This window comes from Embiotoca jacksoni, unplaced genomic scaffold, assembly GCF_022577435.1.
Source record: "Embiotoca jacksoni isolate LCO1_2020_lvr unplaced genomic scaffold, fEmbJac1.0.p SCAF_11, whole genome shotgun sequence".
Lineage (NCBI taxonomy): Eukaryota > Metazoa > Chordata > Actinopteri > Embiotocidae > Embiotoca > Embiotoca jacksoni.
The window spans coordinates 6736881-6758627 of record NW_027185241.1 but is presented as its reverse complement, the minus strand read 5'-3'; the positions used below and the strand labels follow the sequence as shown (position 1 = coordinate 6758627).

The following is a 21747-nucleotide window of genomic DNA, read 5'->3' as shown; positions in this document are numbered from 1 at the left end:
CTTCCCCTGTGTTTGAATTGAGTACCACCTGTATGCAGATGAATGGGTGTGAATGGAGGCCGGGAGACATGCCTTTGTGGTGCCAGAGAAGGAGCAGCTTGTCCAAGTGTGCCGCTATGAGCCAGAGGGCCAAGAGCCCGCAGGAGGCCGGGGATAAAGGGACAGAGGGCAGCAGGGTGACAAGCTGTCCATGTGTAGATGAAACAATGCCAAGTGTTAACAAGCCTAAGCTAGCGGTAATGACAGCGGTTGGGTGAACAAAAGGTAGCTATTTGAAATACAATCTGTGATCAGCTGGAGTCAATAAGCGGCATAAGATAGTCATTTGGCTCCTTTAAGCCCCATATACCCTATTCATTGTATCATAATGTTGATCTTCCATATGACCTTTGCTTTCCAATGCCCGCTAAGGCTGCTCTCTGTGGGCGAGGATAGGGAGGAGAAGCACAAATGGTACATTAAGGCAGAAGCTCGAGGGCACGGAGATTGATGGTGTGATAAAGTCAGGACAAATAAAGATGACAGAAATGCGATCAACAGGATAACATCTCGGCTCCCCTAATGCAACAACAATACAGATACCATCGGGGATGAGAACACTCCTATGTATCTTTAAACTCCAATAAGAACCTGCGGCAGTGTCTGAGCAGGTGTGTTCAGTCTACGTAGCAAGTTTCTCTACCATCCCTGTTTGGTCGTTGTTATGTTTCAGTGTGGTTGACACCCAGTATCTCCACGTTTGTTTTTTGTTTTTATCTGTAACACCCCTCTTTCACTGTGTTCTGTTCTGTATTCTCTCCTCTCTATTAAATACCCATTCTTCATATTCCTCAGTGTGTGTGTGTCTGAAGAAACCTCTCCAAATCTTTAGACAGAGATCCCCGGCCAGCTCTGATCCCTGCCTGGGGCCGACAGGAAGAGAGTGGAGAGGAAGGAGTGAAAGAAAGAAGCAAGACTGAAAATTTAATAGACTGGGGGAATCAAGTGTTTTGTTTTTTTTTTTACATAGCTGTCTCCAACACATCCTTAACCCCTCTTATCAAAACATTTATTCTATCTGCGCCAATACATCTCTTCTTTCTCTGACACCGTGTGTTTTTGTTTTACTGATTACATCACTCCCCCAAAACTCTGCCATGTGTTTTACACCAATGAAAATGATTAATGTTAATGCTATGGTTGGTAAAGTATGAAATAGAAAATCAGGTACTGCCAGGTACAGGTATAGTACCAGACGATCTCTGTCAATCAAACCAGTTAGGCAATCGTAAGGTTTCCACACCATGCTGAACAACTTGCGGCAGATACTGTGACGCCTGGAGACGAGTCCCTAGAAAATAAACAAACCGGTTTCCGCTTGCTGAAGGGTTTGTACGGCTGTCAGGTCTTCCCCCGACTTCCTTTCATCCACTTTTAGAACTGTCGAGTTTTCCATCTTCTCAAACACTTTTACTGTGAGTTGCCTTTTTGAGCCATCTTGTTTTCTCTGCCTTCCTGTCATTCGCAGAAACTCCGGTCTTCCCTGTCCGTGTGTGCCTCGATGGGCTGTGGGAGGATTAAGTCTCACTCTGAGAGTCATCTGCGGTTTTTACTGGCAACAAAACTGTCATAAGAGCCTGCGGAGCACTCTTACATGTTTGTCTGTGTTTGTGTACATGTATACTATGCATGTAATACATGTGCATGGGTGTGATGGTGATCCCAGCAATCTGAGTGTCGGCTGCATTAGCAAACTAGAGGTGTATCTGTGGGTTGTGAATTTCTAAATTCGTATTTGTGTCTGGCTTCACGGTTGGTTATGTGTTACATGAATGCATCATGAGGAGCTCCCAAGTATGAGCAGAGGAAGTCTGCCTGGCAATGATGGACACTGTAAGAATCACTCCTAGTGTTATGTATAATTGCGAACTAGGGCATCCTGTTGCTGCTGGTCTGAGGTCAGTGAATCACGCACTAGTTTTGGAGCTGCTGGGACATTATTTGCATTTCCGTCCGGAAATGAATACACGTGTTTAAAGTAGATTCTTATGTCACTTGATCTAAATGAAAGACATTGGAGTCTGCTGGAAAATCTGGTGTTGCATATGGAGATTTTACCAACAAGTGGAATTCTTGATTGAAATGGTTAAATGGGCCTCGTGTGCAATTTCTATCTACTATTTCACTTCCTCTTCAGTTTTCCCTCATTTTTGGGGACACGTTGTGGAATGGAAAAGCTCCCTGAGCTGTGATTAACCCTCTACAGCATCTACAGTGTGTCTGCGTATGTGATCCTCTCAGAGTGCCAGGATGTGCGTTTGCTTGCCCAACCAAGCCTAGGGACAGTCAGACACTTAATACACACACACACACACACACACACACACACACACACACACACACACACACACACACACACACACACACACACTCTCTCTCTCTCTCTCCATGAAACTCCGGAGCTCTGAACCAGCTAACCCAGGCTTGGCTCCATCCCTGCCCGAGGGAAGCCCTCTCCTGCTGAGGCCACAATCCTACTGACCCTCTATGGTCTGGACTTTATCCATTCCATCTGTGAGGTTGTTTTCTACAGCTACTTGTCTGTGGACGCAGCTAAGCAGAGGCCACAAGATTAGACTCAATGATAAGACAGTAATAATTCTTCACTATCTGACAAAACGTAATCAGTAGAGCAGCGTGCCTCAACAGCAACAACCTGCAGGAACAGGCACATCTCTCGGCAGAGGGTTCTCAAATAATTCAAGCACAAACAGTGGGACAACCAGAGCCAGATTATCTTTAATATGCCATATACTGTATATTTATACAACGTAAGAGTGATGTCATTGCAACATTAGTGCAGCAACATGTTTACAGCTCATTTGCACAGCAAGTACACAACAAGAAACAATGCAAAACAATCACATTTTGCACAGTACAAAGAAAATGCAAGTCAACAAACTACATAACAGTTCATAAAACAAACCCAACAACTTAAAACAATGCAGTGAATTGCAACATACAATGCATCACAAATAAAAAATGCAACACTGCACAACAGTAACATGTGACAGTGTTACAACACAACAACCTAATACCGGCAGAAACCAACACAGCTGAACATTTTCAGGAATTCACTTGAATTCTTAGCCCAGTTTTTCCCTGATGGGAGTTAAATAAATTTATACAACTGAGTAAAGTACAGAGTTAATCTTGTAATCTGGAGGTACTTTACTTGGGTATTTCCATTCACTACATCTTTATAATCCTAAATTCTCGAAGGAAATATTGCCCAACTTATTCCACTGTAGTGTCTTAAAAGCTGATTAATTTTTCAACTATGATATTGTATACAAGATGTATTATTAGTAATATAATATTGATTATACCATTCAGTTGTTAAAATAACTACTACCAACTACAGAATTGAAGTACTGCTTACATGTGCACGGTCCAAATAATGTAATGGTACAACACAGACTGAGTACTTTTATCACATTATTTGGTTGCCAGTATATCTGTATGTGTTACATCATATATATACTTATGTCACCTCTAGCCTACAATTTTCAGAAATAAATATATTTATTTATTGTACAGTAAACACACTAACTCTCTTTCCCTAAACTGTTATTACTGTTTTGTATTATCTTAACAGCCTAATTATTGGCAGCTAACTTGACAAAGTTACTCTTAAATCCTGTTCATTTTGTCCTATATTGGTTTATTTCGCCTCTGAGATGTTATTATGGCTCCTGTGGAGTTGTTTTTGGTTTTCTTGTGTTCCTGGTTTAAAGTGCGGGCAGCTGGAGGGCGCGTCCCCAGTGGCTGTGGTGGGCAGGGCATTTAGATTTCACCTGCTGCTATTGGTTGGTGGCAATTTAAGGGGTGGGGCCACTGGCCGACAAAACACACAAGTTGTGCTCATGTGCATCAGTCAAGACCTGCAACAGTGTTTGGTGATCTAATACTCTTTGATCTGCTTAGATTGCTTCACTAAGAACGTCAAATCCACGATTTGTTTTCGTGTGCTTCTTTACGCGCATTTAAATCTTCAGTAAGTGAAGTCTTTTGTTAATCATCGCCTACCAGTTTAACTTGCTGAGGTTCCCGTGGAGAAGAGGAGCTATGGATTTGGTGTGTCTGGTGTGTTTGGCGCTGACCATCGGTGCTTGGTTTGCCTCCGCGGAGAGACACAGCGTCTACTGGAACAGCACGAACCCAAAGTAAGTGCTCGTCCCTGCTTTTGTGTGGTATTACACGATCTGTGCACCCTGTGACGTTAATGTATGAGTGGATGTAGCCTATAGGATTAATCATAAACTACTCTGTCAGTGTGACTTTGGGTCTCCCAAGTGTGTCCAGAGGCGAGCGGCTGTAACTTCCTACTTTCGTACCATTTCTCATCCTGTACTTCGCATTTTTCCCTCCATCTCGTCCTGTTTTTTTGTTTTCAATCATATGACAACTAAAGGTTCACGACATGTGCCGTGAAGTCAGGCTCGTGTGGTCGGTCTCCTTTTAAACTAACATGTCACTATAGTGTATGAGACCATTGAGCAGCAGCCGGCTGTAAAAGCAGAAGATTGTGAGCTGATGCCCAGACAGATGGACAGATTCACCACTATATTTAACCGCAACACATAGACACAGACATACTCTAATAGTAAAAAATAGACCGACTAGTTTGAACTTGGCCAGTGCTTGTGTATAGGGGCAGCACCCGTGTGTGTGTGTGTGTGTGTGTGTGTGTGTGTGTGTGTGTGTGTGTGTGTGTGTGCGCGCGCGCGCGCGCGCAGTGTGTGCCATGGAAAGACGAGTAATGCACATGAATCACAGGAGTTCATTCCATAACACATCTTATACTGACACCACATTAAGACTGTCCAACTGTTTTAAAGTGTGGTTTTTTTTTCTGAGGGGAAGAGGGGTGAGTCACAGAGAGAGGCCCGCATATTGCTGATTATTTTGTTTTGAGGTCAGAAATGTAACGCTATCCGACCACTCAGTGGGATCGATTGAGCTTGACATATCGCAGTGCAATTTATTGAGCTTTTAGCGTGGAGCGAGTGATCCCGACGCTTGAAAGACAGTATTGTTTCAAAACCGAGCTGAAACAGAAGGACGGTCCCCGCTCTCCTGCTGCCGAGATAGGTCGATTAAAACCTGCCACCGAGAAGGGAGAAGGGCATTATGGCCTTTTAGTCTTGCCTTTATTACATTACTGGCGCTCTAATTGCCCTTTAACAATGACAATAGACACGGGGCTAAAGAAGAGCCCCGCTACAAGGAAAACAATTGTTCTGATAATTGGATAAGTCTCATGGAAAGTTCTGCCGTCATGAGCAGTGCTTGTGTCATGGGTTAGCCCATGTGTGACTCAATGGCTCGGGTTTGACCCACCTGAGTTTTAAACCTGACTCACCACAGACAGAGGGTAGGAAATCTGGCTCAGGTGAGAACTTCACAAAAAGAAGTGTGTAACCACAGTCTTTTGGTTAATTTTGCAGCATAAAGGAGGGAAAATGGACATTTTGGACAAATAAGAAAGGTTCAGAGACAAAATGAAGGCAGGCAGAATAGGTGTGTGTGTGTGTGTGTGGGGGGGGGGGGGGGGTCTAAAGTCAGACCTTATGTCTGTTGTCTCTTTAATCCAACTCGGGACTATTTCTGCTGTCGAATCGGAGTTACATAACCACAAGAAAAATTAAAATTTACCACTAATCCCTTTGTTATGGCTAAACATGGACTATGATACAGGCTGACAGACATAAACGTCACATCACAAACAAGTAAAGGATTAAGACCATGTTAATGGTTATTGTGCTTCTATTTGTCTCTCTCCGTCATGAACCAAGACCTTTCACCATTTCAGTGTCTGACACTTAAATCCAAACACATTTTGAGAAGTACAGGGAAATAGGCATCCGTGAAATGAAAACGACATTTGGTTCACCTCCATGTGGCACTTGATTCTTTCCAACAAAATTTTGCTCTACCGTCAAGTCTCTATTATGATAATCCCTCTGCCCCAGACTCCCCATCTAATTCAGTCCCTCCTCTCACTTCTTTCTCTTGTCTTCTGGTCTACTGCTTTCCAGCTTGACTAAAAGCCCACCTGCCCAGAACCATCCCCTGTGATCAATCAGTCACCTGTTCAGAGGATTTCATAGATCCGCCAGCGAGCTTTGACGGCAGTGGGCCGTGGATAATTGATGCTAATTGATTCCTGGTCTGATTGTGAGCAGCAGTGATTTGTCTTAGGTGGAGGACAGTGACCAGATGGCAGCAGTCTGCCCATTGATGTTTGGTAGTGTAGAGATGTGAAGCACTGGCAGCGGATTAGGTGTGTGTATGTGTCTGAACACAATCTATATATATGTGTGAGTGTTTTGTTTTCTGCTAACTTGTCAGCGCGATTTAATGATTATGGCTTAATCCCGTGCTTCGAGTCCTGTAGGGATTTCATACACTGCAGTCTATTGTTTCTTTACTTGACAGATGGAGAGGCATGTTTTTTTCAGACTGGTCCGCTCTTGTTTTTACACTATGTGTCTCTGCCTGTGTCAACTTTATTAGTGTGTGCGTGTGCGAGGGAGAGGTTCAACTTGTGCTGCTCTTAACTGGCTTTTAACAGGAAGCAATTTTATTTTTGATGTGAACTGACAGTACGTGATTTTGCGTGCGTGCGGGCGGGCATGTGCGTGTGTGTGTGTGTGTGTGTGTGTGTGTGTGTGTGTGTGTGTGTGTGTGTGTGTGTGTGTGTGTGTCAGCGTAAAAGGAAAAAAACAGGGAGTGGCCATTACCGTAGGCAGCCTTAGCGAGACATGATAAATGTGTGACTCACACTTAAACACACTGGGGGGCAAGAGGGAGGACTTGGATGTTAATATTAGCTGCAGCCAGCATTCCACCCTGCTGTTACTATCCTCAACTCTGTCAGCTGTGTGTGTGTGTGTGTGTGTGTGTGTGTGTGTGTGTGTGTGTGTGTGTGTGTGTGTGTGTGTGTGTGTGTGTGTGTGTGTCTTTCTCTCTCTGTACCTGTCTGCTCCTCTCTCCATCTCTCCACTCCTACTCCTCTCTTTAACAGCTGGGTCTCCTCCCAGACTGTCCGCCGGCCCGAAGCCCTCCATCTTTTTCTCTGATTCCAGTACATTCAAGACCTCTTCTTTTCCTACACACATGGATGCTATTAACACACTCCTCCGTTGCATCCTTTATCTCCGAGTTATTTGGCAGCCTTCATCCATCTCCAGTGGCCTGGGTTCATGTCCCATGCTTCTAGTATCTGTGCAAATATCTTTATCAGGGGTTTGGTGTAATGTAATATTCTGTTTATCTCAGCCTGTGTCTGGCTCAGCCTTCCTTCGTTGCTATTAAAGTAGTCGGGCCTGTCTCTACACGCACATGTTGCCCAGAGGATGAGGTGAAGGTGGTCGATGTCACTCCCACCCCCACCCTCCCTTTAACTCCTGCATTTTATACATTTTGTTCCCTCTCTGTTTTTTTAGTCATTAATTTCCCCTCCCTGGCCCCTGGCCCGTCTCGTTGTTGGCCTCTAATCTCAGCAGAATGAGAGCGCACACATACTAACATAGATTACAGACTGTTTGTAATCTGACTATGTGCCCCACGGACACAAAACATCACCCTGTTGGCATCATTCTATATTACACACAGTATACTGTATGTATGGCCTTCTGTGATCATGTGACGTAACCTCTGTTCATTCCATTATGTTATGTCCTCTATTCAGCGTTTGTATCTGGGTTGGTGGATTATGGATAATCATTGTGATGTATAGAACTTACTTAATAAACCTGAATTTGTAACAGTGCCTCATTCCCACCATAATCTCCCAGATGGGATCCATTCTCAGAACAATCAATTACAAGCAGCATCTCCATTGCTATAATTCCTAGTCATTATCAGGAGGCTGGCTTTGTGTTTATTCCCTGCTGATATGTGTGTCCTGTGACCTGACACACATGAATATACGTACACGCCTTCAAACACGACAACCCACAGAAGCTTATTGTCAACACATAGTTTGTACACTACAGCATGTACATTGTATTTGTGTTTCTACTCAGTAGACATCCCCCTCCTCCATCACAGTATCCATGTACCTCTTTTTGCTATCTGCTCTTCCTCTCGCTTCCTTATCTGTGGTCCAGACTTCCTCACCCCTCACCCCTCATCCCACCAGCCCCCTTTTTTGTCACAGACCTTCCTCTGTTTTTTGCCCCAGTAGTTTTCCACCATAGAGGAGGACAGGGCACCTCTCAGCCCTGCTTCTACTAACATTAGAGAGGCCTGCTTTCACCCTGTGTGTGTGTGTGTGTGTGTGTGTGTGTGTGTGTGTGTGTGTGTGTGTGTGTGTACACACCGCTCATTCATAGCATTTCAGGCATACTTTGTTATTGCTGTCCACTTGAAGCTCACTGTCGCCCCCTAAAGGCAAAATTTGCAACGGCTGGTCCTGTGCTTGTATTTGAGGATGTTTTGTTTTGCCTCAGTTCATTCAAAAGTTATTACATATAATAATAATAATAATAATAATAATAATAATAATAATAATAATAAATAAATAAAAATTTTAAAAGTTGAATATTCCATGTAAAATCTCAGAAGTTGCTGAACTTGTTTGTCTCTCTCAGCCAGACAGGCCAACAGATTAACTCTGTGACCCCCCCCCCCCCCCCACACACACACACACACACATACACAAACACACACAAACACACATGCTTGGTTTAATATGGTGTGTGTGTGTGTGTGTGTGTGTGTGTGTGTGTGTGTGTGTGTGTGTGTGTGTTTTGTATCCCATTCTGTCTGTGATGAATAGAAGAAGGGTGGCTGAAAAGATTTTGGGAGGGGGGCAAAGAGGAGGAGGAGTTGAGGCCTGGGTGCAGGGTGAGAGAAGGGTGAGCTGGAGAAAGGGATTTGTGTTGAGAAATTAGCCTGGATGAAGAGCTCTGGTATATTATGTCAGTGTTAGGGGACAGGACAAAATAGAAGCTGGGGAAGGGGGGTGATGGGCTAATTTTGGAAGAATGAAAGGGAGGCAGACGGAGGGAGGAGAGGGTGGACAGTGATGGATGTAGGGAGGGAAGAAGTTTGGAACTGAATGAGAGTGAAACACCATTGTTGACCATTTTAAATGCTCTCTTCCTGGGGGCTGTAGAGGATTCTCAGTGTCTTAACTATATCATGCATGCATATGTAAACACACACATTTCCAAATACTTGAAACTGGAAAGCTGGAATTGTAATAATGGTTTGGACAGCAGGTGGTATTGGTGCATAGTGGAGGAAGAATTCCCACTTGGTTTCCTTTTGCAGGGTAGATTAAATTGGAAGCTAATATAGAAAGACTTTTCATTGTAAATTAGATTGGCTCTAATAGAGCAGCCCACCAGTGAGCAGCTAAACCCATTAGACCCACTGACAGCTCCTCAGCCTGTGTGAAAGGAGGTGTGAATCTGTCTTACCACAGCAAATTAATCGGGTATTAAGTGTACACCTCAAAGTAAAAGTGTGTGAGAGTGCGACTGGAAATTTGATGAGTGCGCCTTGTGAGAACACAGTAAACCGTCCAAACCGCAGCCCCCACCCGTTGTGACATTCCTGCGTGTGCACACTTCCTACTGATTACCTGCAGAGCAAATGGAGGGAAGGGAGGTGCATCTGTTTGGTGTTACAGTGGTGCTGTCTCAGTCTATGAGGGTGTGTGTGTGTGTGTGTGTGTGTGTGTGTGTGTGTGTGTGTGTGTGTGTGTGTGTGTGTGTGTGTGTGTGTGTGTGTGTGTGTGTGTGTGTGAAATGTATATCTATCTCAGTGCTGACTCGGATGGTAGTGTGTGAAAGAAGTGGCGACCCTGAACTCTAACCCCTTGACCTGGCTGCCAGTTTGAAACTCTCCCAGGAGAGACAGTGAAAGACAGAGTTCCTCTGTCAGTTTGACCAAAACCAGCGTGAGCTCAGGGGGCAAATGGAAGGAGGGACAGCAGGGCTGTCAGACAGAAGGGGAAAAGGAAAGAGGGATGGCAGAAAAACGGAAAAGCGCAAAAGCAGTGCAAGGACAATAGCAAGACTTCAAAGCTTCAAAGTGAAGCAAGTGTTGAACAAGTCACCTACTGTAATAACCACCAGCTCTGAAAGCATTTTACTATTTTATACCCTCACAACACATACACCTTGATCACTGTCACAAAGACTTAGCTCTGTAGTGAGAATTGACCTGCAGAGAAAAAGAAAGACGACATCCACCATCAAACGTCGCTGTTTTACCCACACCTCTGTCACATGTAAGAAAACACACACACACACACACACACACACACACACACACACACACACACACACACACACACACACACACACACACACACACACACACACAGACACACACACACAGGAGGCTCCAGCAGGACCTGATAAACAGATGTGCTCATGAGCCCGGGGCATGAGACGTCCTGAATAAGGGTCTTCAGAGAATCTCTCTCCCATGAAAACATGCACACACATTGGAAGAAGGAACTGTGTGGAAAGTAGTTTTGCTACAACTCACACACACACACACACACACACACACACACACACACACACACACACACACACACACACACCTGGCTCTCAGTCTCACAAAGGGCATAGCTATCACGTTAATGCGACTCTCACTCTCCCGAGAACTGTCAGTCAGAGGTGAGTGTAGATGTGGGGAGATACAAGAGCAGAGAGCTTTGATGAGTGAAGACGTAAAGTTAGAGTGAGAGGAGGAAGAGTAAAGAGAAAGTGGAACAGACTTTAGTAGACATGGATAGGATGGGGTTTTCCCAGTTTCTTGACTTGTGGTTTCATAAAGATAATTCAGTACACATAAAAAAAAACATTCACTCAACCATAAATGTATTTTAGACAACTGAGATGTTATTGTTAAACCACTTAAACTGCACTCAGCCACATGGGCACACATATTAGACACATACACAGCAGTCAGGGTAGTGAAAGCTCCACAGGGGTTACGGTACAGGGGTTGAAGGGGCCCTGTAGCCTTCAGGCATTCTGTCTTTGGGGACGGAAAGGGTATAATTACACCCCATTCATTCCTCCTCCCCTCCTTTTCTAGAGAACACATTGGCCCCAGACCCCTAACAGCTTTTAATTAGCCCGACCAATGGAGGAGAGGAGGAGGAGGGGAAATGAGGAGGTGAAGAGAAGGATAAAAGGAGAGTTTTCTTAAAAGCATGAGCCGTGAATGAAATTAGCAACAGAATCTATCCGTTTTGTTGGCTTTTGACAAGCCTCTGCTTTCATGGGGAGGTCGGCCAGACCGCTAAAGAGGACACAGTGTGGGAAGAAGGTGTATCCCATACAATTTAAAACTATTTTTCACTTCAGAGGGAACCACTAGAGACCTCCACATGTCTTGTTTTCTTCAACCTTGTTATTACTGGTTGGAGTGAAGAAAACAGCACAGAGGAACAAGATGAGATCAGAGATTATTTGGCCAATTAGGCTGCTGCAGATGTGTCTCTTTTCCTTTCACTGAAGCACTTGCCCTGGCAGACCTGACACACACATACACAAACAAAGATATACACACCTACACAAAAGTGCACACACTTACAAAGAACCTTTTCTGATAGAAAGCACTGCTTATAATATAGGGTAGTGATCAGCCCATTAGCCCCGAATAACAAGTGTAGAGCTGTGTTCAGCTAACAAAGCATGTTTTGACAGGTAGGTTATCACTAGCCCCCCCCCCCCCCCCCCCTCCCACACACACACACACACACACACACACACACACACAGGCAGGAAGGAGGGGTTAGAGGCCCTCATTTGGAGCCAGTGTGTCTGTGACTTGGCCAGGGGGTCCTAACAGGAGCCACAACAACAAGAGGGGAAGGGAGGAGAGGGGGGTTCAGAGCTACCATGTCTTAGGCTTTGATGACAGGGCAGGCAGACATTACAGCACAACATAAACAGTGGCAGACTCACAAGGGGCTGTTTTCTTGTCACTTTCACTCACTGCAAGATGCGAAACACAAGCATCTACAGGCACTCACTCGGCTCGAGCTCGGGCTGAATTTGCAGATTAAAACCTGTTGCCCCTGAAGATGTAATGGGAGGAATAAGCAAATAAAAATCTTTCCTCACCTCCTGGCTTGTGACAAACACGCCGGCCAGCTACACGTCACAGGCATTACTTTACTTCGCCTGCATCTTGTTTACTGTAAAGGAAACAATATTAGTTATGTGAAACCAAAAGTTAAAACACCAGGTTAGAGTTCATTACATTTTTACATGCAAGTTATTTTACCCTTTGCCCCAATAAATCTGTGCCCACCCAAGTTGTAGTTACTTAAAAACTAAAAGTTCTACTGAATCAATCTTTTATTTTCTCATATATTGATATATTCTAATATATCATTACCACAAATGTGCTGTGGGACTGTGCATGATTTATACTTGTTTTTTTTAGCATGTCTCCATACTTCATTAGCACACCGGGGGCGAAACAAGCATAGGAAGTGAGGAAAGAGGAGACGGTAAGGCTAGAAAAGAGCCGTAAAACTAAATGAAGGGTGAAGATGAAAAGCGGAAAAACAGCATGATTGTCTGTCTCCACCCACTCTGTCTCTGTCTTTGATGAAAATCAGAGAGAAATTGAGACAAAGGCATACAGATAGAGATGGCAAATTAGCCTTAGAAGTCGCAACAGGAGCTGCAGTACAGATGGACAAATATCTAGGTGAAGAAACTAATGAGACAGAAACTGGAAAACAGTTTAAAAAGAGAAAGAGTCACTGAGTTTTACAGCTAGAAAAGTGGACAAGCAAAGATGGTGCGAAACAGATTGTGGGGGTGAGCTGTCATTTACAATCTCATCTGTTTGTAAGCAGGTGAGAAGGGAAGTTCTGCTGGAGGGGAGAGCGAAAGAAAGGTGTGTGTGTGTGTGTGTGTGTGTGTGTGGGCTGGTCAGGCTTTGAACGATTCTGGGTGTGTTTCCTCGTCCAAAAACAAAGTAAACGAGTTCAGCCAGATCAGGCTCTAAGTCTGATCGTGGGTTTGCACGAGCATACTGAAACACAACAACACAAACATCCTCATGGGATCTCTGACTGCCACCCTACACGTGTGTCACGTATTGTTATTCTTGTGACTAAGAGTGTTTTTCCATTTGCTGAATGTGTTTGTGTGTGATTATCCTTCATAATTATTCTCAGTAGTTGTATTATATGAGCTGCACGGTGTGTGTTGTACAGAAATGACACCAACAGATGATGTCCACCTCTCTTATTCATACTGTTAATCAATGTAGAAGATCAAAACCCTTCTCTTGCTGGGCGAGGACATCTGTCAGTAACCTCCTCTCTCTTCCTGTCTCCCTGCAGCTTCCTGTGGGATGAGCATACGGTGGAAGTGCATATCAATGACTATTTGGACATCATCTGCCCCCACTACACGCACGGCGAGGTGTCATCCCATGCAGCTGAACGCTACGTGCTGTACATGGTGGAAAAGGAGGACTACGAGGTGTGCAAACCGCACTCCTTCGATCAGCTCCGTTGGGAGTGCTCGCGGCCCTTCGCGCCCCACGCTCCAGAAAAATTCTCCGAGAAGTTCCAGCGCTTCACGCCCTTCACGCTGGGCAAGGAATTTAGACAAGGAGAGAGCTATTATTATATCTGTAAGTGTCCTTCATAATGATGCCTTTTTTTTTTTTTTTTTTTTATTAATCTACTGTGATCGAATGAAGGTTTCTGGTATTAAACTTTTCCCTCTTTCTTGACTTTTCCAGCCAAGCCAATGCATCACCATGGTCAAGACTGTCTGAGGCTGAGAGTGGACGTAGTCGGGCATAATGGCTCTGGAAAGAATCACGTTGACAAATCCAAAGCAGAAGTAACAGGAAAAAGCCTGGATGGAGGAAAAGTGAAGTTTCCTGCTGCAGGAGGAGTTCACAACCCCTCTAACCGGCTCCCAGCAGGTGAGAGCTCATTAAAAATCTAAATACCAGGCACATAGAAAGTAGTCACAGCAGTGCTGTGTCTAAGATGAGCTCAGCTGGGTGTGTTTACCATTCCTGAATGATGAAATCCTGTCCTAACTGCCCCTCCCATCTCTTTTTTTCAGATGACCCTGCTGTAATGGAGCCCAACGTCCAAAGGAGTATCGGCAACTCTGCAACACATCCGGCCTCTCTCTCTCTCTTCTTTACCATTATCCCAGTGTTATTAGCTCTGATGCAACACTGAGGCTCACCAAGATGCCATAACAGAGACGATGCTTACCTGATGCTGGTCATTGGGACAAGAGCACTCAGAGACTTTTTTTATACATACTTTTTTTTTTATACAAGCATGGACAGTGTGCGTTGGTCAGTGTGTGTTTGATGTGTTTGTTTGTGTGAGTGTGGAGTGTGGATCGCTCCAAAAAAAAGAGTACCTCAAAGAAAACGTTTTCTATTTTTACTTTATGAGAATGGAAATTCTCAATTTTGACCATTTTTAAGGTGCACACTTTTTCAAACAAAACTACAAGCTAAGCGATCAAAACACTTAAAGGATTTATATCAAATTGAAAATAACAGGAGGATCACGTAATCCTCATTATCATGTTTAATTTTCATACCATTGGTACAGTTATGCATTGCATCACTGAACTATTTGTTTTCTTCCTCTACATACAGAAATGATTGATTTTGTGTATTGTTGTCAGTAACTGCCGAAGCAGTATACATAATGTAGGATTTTTGTCATGTTGTGTAGCACTCAGCTCCTGGTTTTATGTCTTCACATGTATCAAGTTATCAGACATTTTTCAATTGAGTTTTAAAGCAGCACCAGAAAACAAATCCAGAATAGTGGCTCTCAACTAATTTTTCTTGGCTCATTACAATTTACGTTGTACTTTGGTAATGTATTTCAAAAGGGAGAAAATACTACTGATCAAAAAATGTATTGAAAATATTAGGATTCTTGAAATATGTTTTACATTTTTATTTTTTTTTTTTATTTTTTTTTTTCAAAGTTCTCATCAGTCACCTATATGTTCTTATGGGGGGGGGGTTGTGATCTGAGGTTGAGAGCCACTGATAAAGAGAACCAATAAAAAAAAAAAAAATCCAAATCTAACAGGAGTTTTAGGAGCTGAGCTTCCTCAGTACTTCTTGTTCACTAATTTTTACAATCTTGAATATATCCTGGTACACTGGGTGATGTTTGCAGGTGTGATCCCGCCTGCACATCATCAAACCTCACATTGAAGGGACTCCCCAGAATACATTTGTTTGTTTTCTTGTTAAACATGCCTGTGTCATTTTTGTAAATGTTTATATGTAAATTTGTACATAGAGAAAACTATAAGAACAGTTTTAAGGTGTGAAATAAAAAACAAAACGTGATGTAATAAAAACAGATGTCTGTCTGTTTTTTATCAGCCCTGAAGATTTTTTATTTTTTTTTTTTTTAATGACCTCATTTGGATCTTGGAATTCCACTGAGTTCATTGAGGTTTTGATGGATGACACAATAGTTTGCCGTATGTTGGAGTGAAGAGGAGCACAGGGCACAAACATTCATACCTGAAAACCTCAGCGCTGACTGAAAACTGTTAAAAGTCACTATCCCTTGTAAAACCACGCAATGTACACACTCGAAATCGGTGCATAAAACGGACTTGTTAGTTTTTCCGTAATAACGTCAAGGCTTAAATTCACTGCAAATGATCACACAGTCTCAGAAATCTTGGAGCAATGTAGCACCCATGTACAGTATGTGTGCAGCAGGTCCATGCAGGGCAGCGTTCAACTATGCTTGACGGACCAGACCAAACGTGGCAGTATTTACAATAGTAAATTTGGTTTACTATTATACATCAGACATTATCATGTCTGGAAACCATATTTGGTTTCCAGACATGTTCTTTTTTTTGTTTGTTTTTTTGTCTCATTAGTTGAATTGTTAAAGGGAACTCCCTGTGTACAGTTTGTTTTATGCCTGGAGCATTTCGTATATTATATATTTACATCAGTGTCTCAGTTCAACACGATCTCATGCACTGTGTGCAAAAAAGGGATGCAGGCTATACATTTATAAAAAATAAAAAATAAAAAAAAAAAGTCAACATTTGCCAGTGCTGGTGGAAGTATCAGAGTCCTTTAGTTGTGTAAATTTCCTAGAAAAAAAATAAAAGCTGCAAGTAGATGTCCTTTGAGTAAAACTACACAATCAGCAGAATTCAGAATAAGTGACTCACTGTGACAGATAGTAAAATATTATTTTGAAAAAGAAATACAGTTGTAAGTTATCTTTTGATATATATATATATATATTTATTTATTTTTTATTTTATTTTATTTTATTTTATTTTTTTTTTGGTCAGCTTGGACCTTTGTAGTAACCTGTCTAGGATGTACCCTGCCTTCGCCCAAAAAACAACTGAGATAGGGACCAGACCGCTGGTAATCTGTACAGGATGAAGTGGTATACACAGAGGATGGTTGTCCGGAAATATGGATCTCTTATTCAGTCTTATAAAATATTTTCAAAAGGGAAAAAGGTATCTAAATATTGAGGCTCAGTGAATAGACTTTAATACTCAAACAATACATTTTGTTTGCACAACACCTGAAGATATTCAACTGCACATAAAAATCCCTGTCCCAAAAAGAAGGAGAATTACAATTTAATACAAGAAAGATCAAATATAGGCCATAAAAATAACTTCTTTCAGAATCGATACAAAAATGACCTTAATTTTTTTTTTTACAAATCTTTAAAAAATAATTAAATGTCAAATGCCGAGCGTGAACTCAAAGTTACAAACAAAAGTAAAAAAAACTGAGAAACTGATACATTAGAGACTACTGATAAAGTTCAGGTCTGAGAGAGTTTTGAAAAGTGTAGATTGAAAAAACAGCTCAGTTCTGACAGCTGGACACAGGAGGGAGGCCGTCGGGTGATTGGAAGGTCTGTCATGGTAGACAAGGGGAAGTCATGTGAGGTAAAGAAGGCCAAATAAAGTTAACGAGGACATTTTGGGTAATTAGCATTACATTCATCCCTAACATTGCTACATGTATATGGAAGATAACAATGTTTTAGTTCACAACTTGAAATATGAGCCTTCATTTCTGGATGTAATATGCATGAAAAGACACTATGTTAAAAAAATAGTTACAAAATTCACGTAAGATTGAATTAATTGAAGTACAAGTGCAGTGTGTTTTAATTGACATTTTAAACAATAAAATCATTGGACTTTGGATTTGAATACCCAGTATATACATACAATTATAGCATTGTAATGATGCAAACCTGCAGGTTTGTGGTTTGAGAGCCATTAAAACAAAGCTTTGTCTGCTCATGACCCCTTATGGATCATCAGTGGCACCTTTCTATTTTAGAACCTCTCTGTCTCCTCAATGTCTTTTTCATTCGAATTTAATAACCTATCAACTTTGCTTCGTTTGTAGTTTTAAATCTCTCCCACGTCAAACCTATTGGCTTTATTTTTTAAACTTTGGAAAGCTGTTTATAGTTTGTACTATAAGAATAAATTGAAATTCTTACGTAAAATCAGTGCCCCTTTACACTGAGGTTGAGAATCTACTGAAGAAAAATGATATAAAAGTAAGCCAATACATGGACATACAAAATAAAATGTTTAAAACACTAAAAAAAACTGCAGGTTTATTGAAATGTTGCGCCTATTTTGACACCAGCCACTTAGTAGAAGCGACAAAGCTTCAACCAGCTCTGGACTCTCAAAATTCTTCAAGCGCGATGACGTCACTTACGACGTTGGGAGTCGTTTCAGCCGCCCATTGGACAAATTTGCCCCGCCCGTTTCATCCCATAGCCAACCAGAGTGCAGGAACTCTGAGCACACTGATTGCAAACACGGAAATACAGAAAGAGCATTCGCGTCGTTATTTTCCATCTTTATCTCCATGCAGTTTAAGAATCCACGGTCAAAAGCACACTTTGCACGTAAAATATCTAACCGACTATGGATTTGTTGCAGCTTCTGTCATGGGCCTGCATCGTGTTCACAGTCGGAATGTTTTCGACTGGACTGTAAGTTGAATTGTTCATTAGTGCCATGCATCATATTCACCTTCATTTCCCGCTGTAACTTTTATTAGGTTGGTAGAAAATATAACAACATCGGTTTTGGACGCGAGGGATCTTTCTTCTGTACTAGTTGTACTTGCTAGTCTGAATTCATGCCAGCCAGAGGGATGAGAACGTTATTATGAAGGAATTTGCTACACAATGATACAGATACATTTACTAAACATAAAGTGAACCATTTATTGGGGTCCCATTAGTGTCTTTGTTTGTGTTGAACCTCTCTGCTCCTCTCTTTTTGTCTTCTAATTTGTTTGTTTGTGTGTTTCTAGGACCGACCTGAAGAAGATGCAAGAATCCAAAAGTGCAGACAACATCCAGTTCCTCCCTTTCCTCACCACGTGTCTCAAGTGAGTGTGTTTTTACATCATCCTCGATCATTCACCGTGATCTGTTCAGTACCATTGTCATCCTGCTCTGATCTGTACATCTAATGGCTCCTCTGGTTTCCATAGTAACATGGGCTGGTTGTATTATGGGATGCTGAAGCGAGATCAGACGATTTTCCTGGTCAACATTATCGGAGCTCTACTCCAGATTGTCTACATCATCACGTACATCCACTACACAAAGCAAAAGGTAAGCACAGCGTCAGGTGTGGACCTGCATGAAAAAAGCTCTCCTCAGTGCAGCTGGATCACACACTACTTCCTTCATCCCTCTCCCTGCTTGTTCATTTCAGAGGATGGTGATGTCCCAGACCGTTGCAGCGGGGACGGTGCTGACCTGCGGTTGGCTCTACTTCACTATGTTTCTCTCTGAGGGAAACACTCGGCTCAGCCAGCTGGGTCTCACCTGCAGCGTGGTCACCGTCAGCATGTACCTGTCGCCGCTGACCGACCTGGTACAGCTCATGTGCATTACAGACAAACACAACACACTGGCAGCATGTAGAAAGTCAACTGTATTTTTTTTTAAATTTCAACTAAACACATTTAATGTAGAGACTAAATCTTTTCAAAATATAGCTTTCACTACTCTGGAAAACAAATACAGTGGGCTGATTTAAAAAAAAAAATGCCATGGTACTCATAAAAAAAAAAAGTAATATCCATATTTTATGAGATGTACGCAAGCAAATTAATATACACGAGAAACAAATGGTCACTTAATAAGTTAGCTGATGGGCAGAATTTTTTAGGGTGGCACGGTGGTGCAGTGGTTAGCATTGTCGCCTCACAGCAAAAAGGTTCTGGGTTCGAATCCGGTCCGGTCAGGTTACCTGGCGCCGCGCTAGTGGCAGCCTGTTGCAGCAGCTCCCCCCTGAGAGCCCCCTGCTGTAGCGAAGAAATTTCCCCTCGGGGATTAATAAAGTGAAAAAAAAAAAGAAAATGCGTGATCAAAGAAGTCAGTGATCAAGCAAAAATTCCAAACATTCACAGACCACAGCCTTTAAAAATGCAGATAAGATGCTTTTCTCTGTTTTATTTTACAGTTAATTCACCAGTGAAGGAATCAACCCTCCTGTTCTCTCTCTTTCCCTTTTGTCTCATCATATCATCTTGTGGTTCCTTCTGCTATCCTGTTTGTCTCCTTACCACCATCGGCCTCTTGGCTCTCAATGACCCCCAGTCAGTTTCCTGCCTTTCTTTCCCTCATCTGTCTTCCTGTTATTCTCGGTCTCTGTCTGTTACTTCCTCCGCTCATTCTGTTTCTTCTTACAGTGCCCATAATATAATGCTGACACTGCACAAAATGAGTAAACCTTAATCCATCCTCATAAAGACCATCTTCCCTCTTATCGTCACAACACATTCCAGCAAATAAAAAGTCCAGATTTATACAACATTTGAAGCTATCAATATTAATAATAACGAGACTGTATTCACCACATATGTTACTGACATTTGGGCACATGGTGAAATTTCTAAGAGAAAACTAGATGCAGTAATGGATTTTAAAAACCTGACAGAGAATCATGCAGGTTTTAAATAAACCCTGAGGCTAACAAAACCTATTTGGAAGAAAAAACAAAGGTGAAAGGTGAAATTACCACCCTAAACTCTCAATTTCAAATATTGATCGCACTTATAGAACTTTTAGGTCAATTTTGACCTTCAGTATTTTCAGTAGTTGTGGGCGCACATTCACTGTTATCAGCATTTTAGGTGAGATCACTTTCGATTTTACCTCCTAAAAAAGTGGTGTATAATGCAACCACATCAGAAGGCTCCGATTTTTATGGCTGCTCCGGACAGCCACATTTGAAAGCAGCATGAAAAGCCTGGCATCGTAGAAACAGAGAGACACAGAGACACAGATACTTTACTAATCCCGTGAGGGGAAATTATTTCGCTACAGCAGCATGTACAGGGTAGAAGCAATCAAAATGACAGAATAAAAATAGAGGTAGTAAAATATTAAACATAAAAAAATTTGAATACTAGTTTAAATATGGGGAAACAAAATATAAATAGTAGTTTAAATATGGGATAACGATGCAATGCAAATTCAGTCCTTCCAACACTGTGAGGATTTGAAGAGGATTTCTAAAACTATGATAATCTGACAAGCACTTTAGATGGAGTATACTGGCATCCTAATAAGACTACCAAAAGTTGTACCAAAACAATGAAGTGAAATACACCACAGTACTGGTTAGAGCAGTGGATAACTCCAAAGTAAGTTGATACACTCTTTGAATAATGCAGCTATAAAGTTTATTTGTTTCCTGATTGTTACTTTCATCTCGTCTTTCCTCTTAGGTGGAGATTGTTCGTAGTGGTAATGTGCAGTGCTTGTCCTTCCCTCTGACTGTAGCCACCTTCTTCACTTCAACCTCCTGGGTTCTTTATGGCCTCCAGTTGAACGACTACTATATTGTGGTAAGACTCATTGAACTATGCACCTGAATCAGTACGTGCATATCACCTGTAAACACAGTTTATAGTGTTGTTTCATGATTAAATGATAATACCTATCCTTTACGTCTTTTTCTTATTGCTTGTGTGTGTTTATTTCAGGTTCCAAACACACCGGGAATCTTCACCAGCCTCATCAGATTTTATCTGTTTTGGAAATTTGCATCCGTCAATCAAAGCTTGCCTTCCTATAAGCCTATGCTGATATGAGGATCTTAGGTGACAGTTATGAAAATGGAAAGAGATGACAAATCTGTTTTAAGTCCATGGAGGGCATGGCGTCAAAGCTCTAGCATTACTCGTCTTGTTGTTTTAATAGAGTGAGACAGAGTTACATGTTGAGAAGCAAACTTATTGAGTGGCACCACTGAGAAAGTGGAGATTATAACAATTGGGTTTTGGTTTACTTTTTTGAGGAGGTACAGTGAGGAGTATAGTCGCACAGTTAAGAGGGAAAATTTTGATGTCTTAAATACATTTAAGCTCTTATTTTTCTGCCGCTGTTTGTTTAATACCTGTGTCTCCTCTCTGTCTTTAAGTGCCTTCTGTCAGGTCGCATTTGCCATTAAAGTTCAATGGAATTTACTGATCTGCCAACATGTCAGGAAACTTGCTATCTCTTCACAATCCAGTGATCTGCACTGAACCTCATATCATACTAGCCAAAGATTTTGTGAAGCTGTAATTTTCTGGCTGCTATTTTAATTGCATATATACATATATATATATATATATATATATATATATATATATATATATATA

General features: G+C 41.9%; 2 protein-coding genes across 2 annotated transcripts; both read left to right on the top strand.

Annotated features, from left to right (window-relative positions):
• Positions 1–3905: 3905 nt before the first annotated feature.
• efna1b (ephrin-A1b) lies at positions 3906–15119 on the top strand. Its single transcript, XM_069142752.1, has 4 exons — positions 3906–4205; positions 13382–13677; positions 13789–13977; positions 14124–15119. The coding sequence occupies exons 1-4, from the start codon at positions 4108–4110 to the stop codon at positions 14243–14245; spliced, it is 705 nt and encodes a 234-aa protein (XP_068998853.1). The 5' UTR covers positions 3906–4107; the 3' UTR covers positions 14246–15119.
• A 2787-nt stretch (positions 15120–17906) lies between these two features.
• Positions 17907–21709, top strand: slc50a1 (solute carrier family 50 member 1). Its single transcript, XM_069142751.1, has 6 exons — positions 17907–18070; positions 18397–18474; positions 18580–18703; positions 18807–18968; positions 20830–20949; positions 21088–21709. The coding sequence occupies exons 1-6, from the start codon at positions 18003–18005 to the stop codon at positions 21193–21195; spliced, it is 660 nt and encodes a 219-aa protein (XP_068998852.1). The 5' UTR covers positions 17907–18002; the 3' UTR covers positions 21196–21709.
• The last annotated feature ends 38 nt before the right edge of the window (positions 21710–21747 follow it).

Coding starts and splice junctions, on each gene's coding strand:
- efna1b (XM_069142752.1), top strand. CDS start 4,108: ATGGATTTGGTGTGTCTGGTGTGTTTGGCGCTGACCATCGGTGCTTGG. Junction 4,206..13,381: donor TGGAACAGCACGAACCCAAA/GTAAGTGCTCGT, acceptor GTCTCCCTGCAG/CTTCCTGTGGGATGAGCATA. Junction 13,678..13,788: donor AGAGAGCTATTATTATATCT/GTAAGTGTCCTT, acceptor TGACTTTTCCAG/CCAAGCCAATGCATCACCAT.
- slc50a1 (XM_069142751.1), top strand. CDS start 18,003: ATGGATTTGTTGCAGCTTCTGTCATGGGCCTGCATCGTGTTCACAGTC. Junction 18,071..18,396: donor GGAATGTTTTCGACTGGACT/GTAAGTTGAATT, acceptor GTGTGTTTCTAG/GACCGACCTGAAGAAGATGC. Junction 18,475..18,579: donor TTCCTCACCACGTGTCTCAA/GTGAGTGTGTTT, acceptor TGGTTTCCATAG/TAACATGGGCTGGTTGTATT.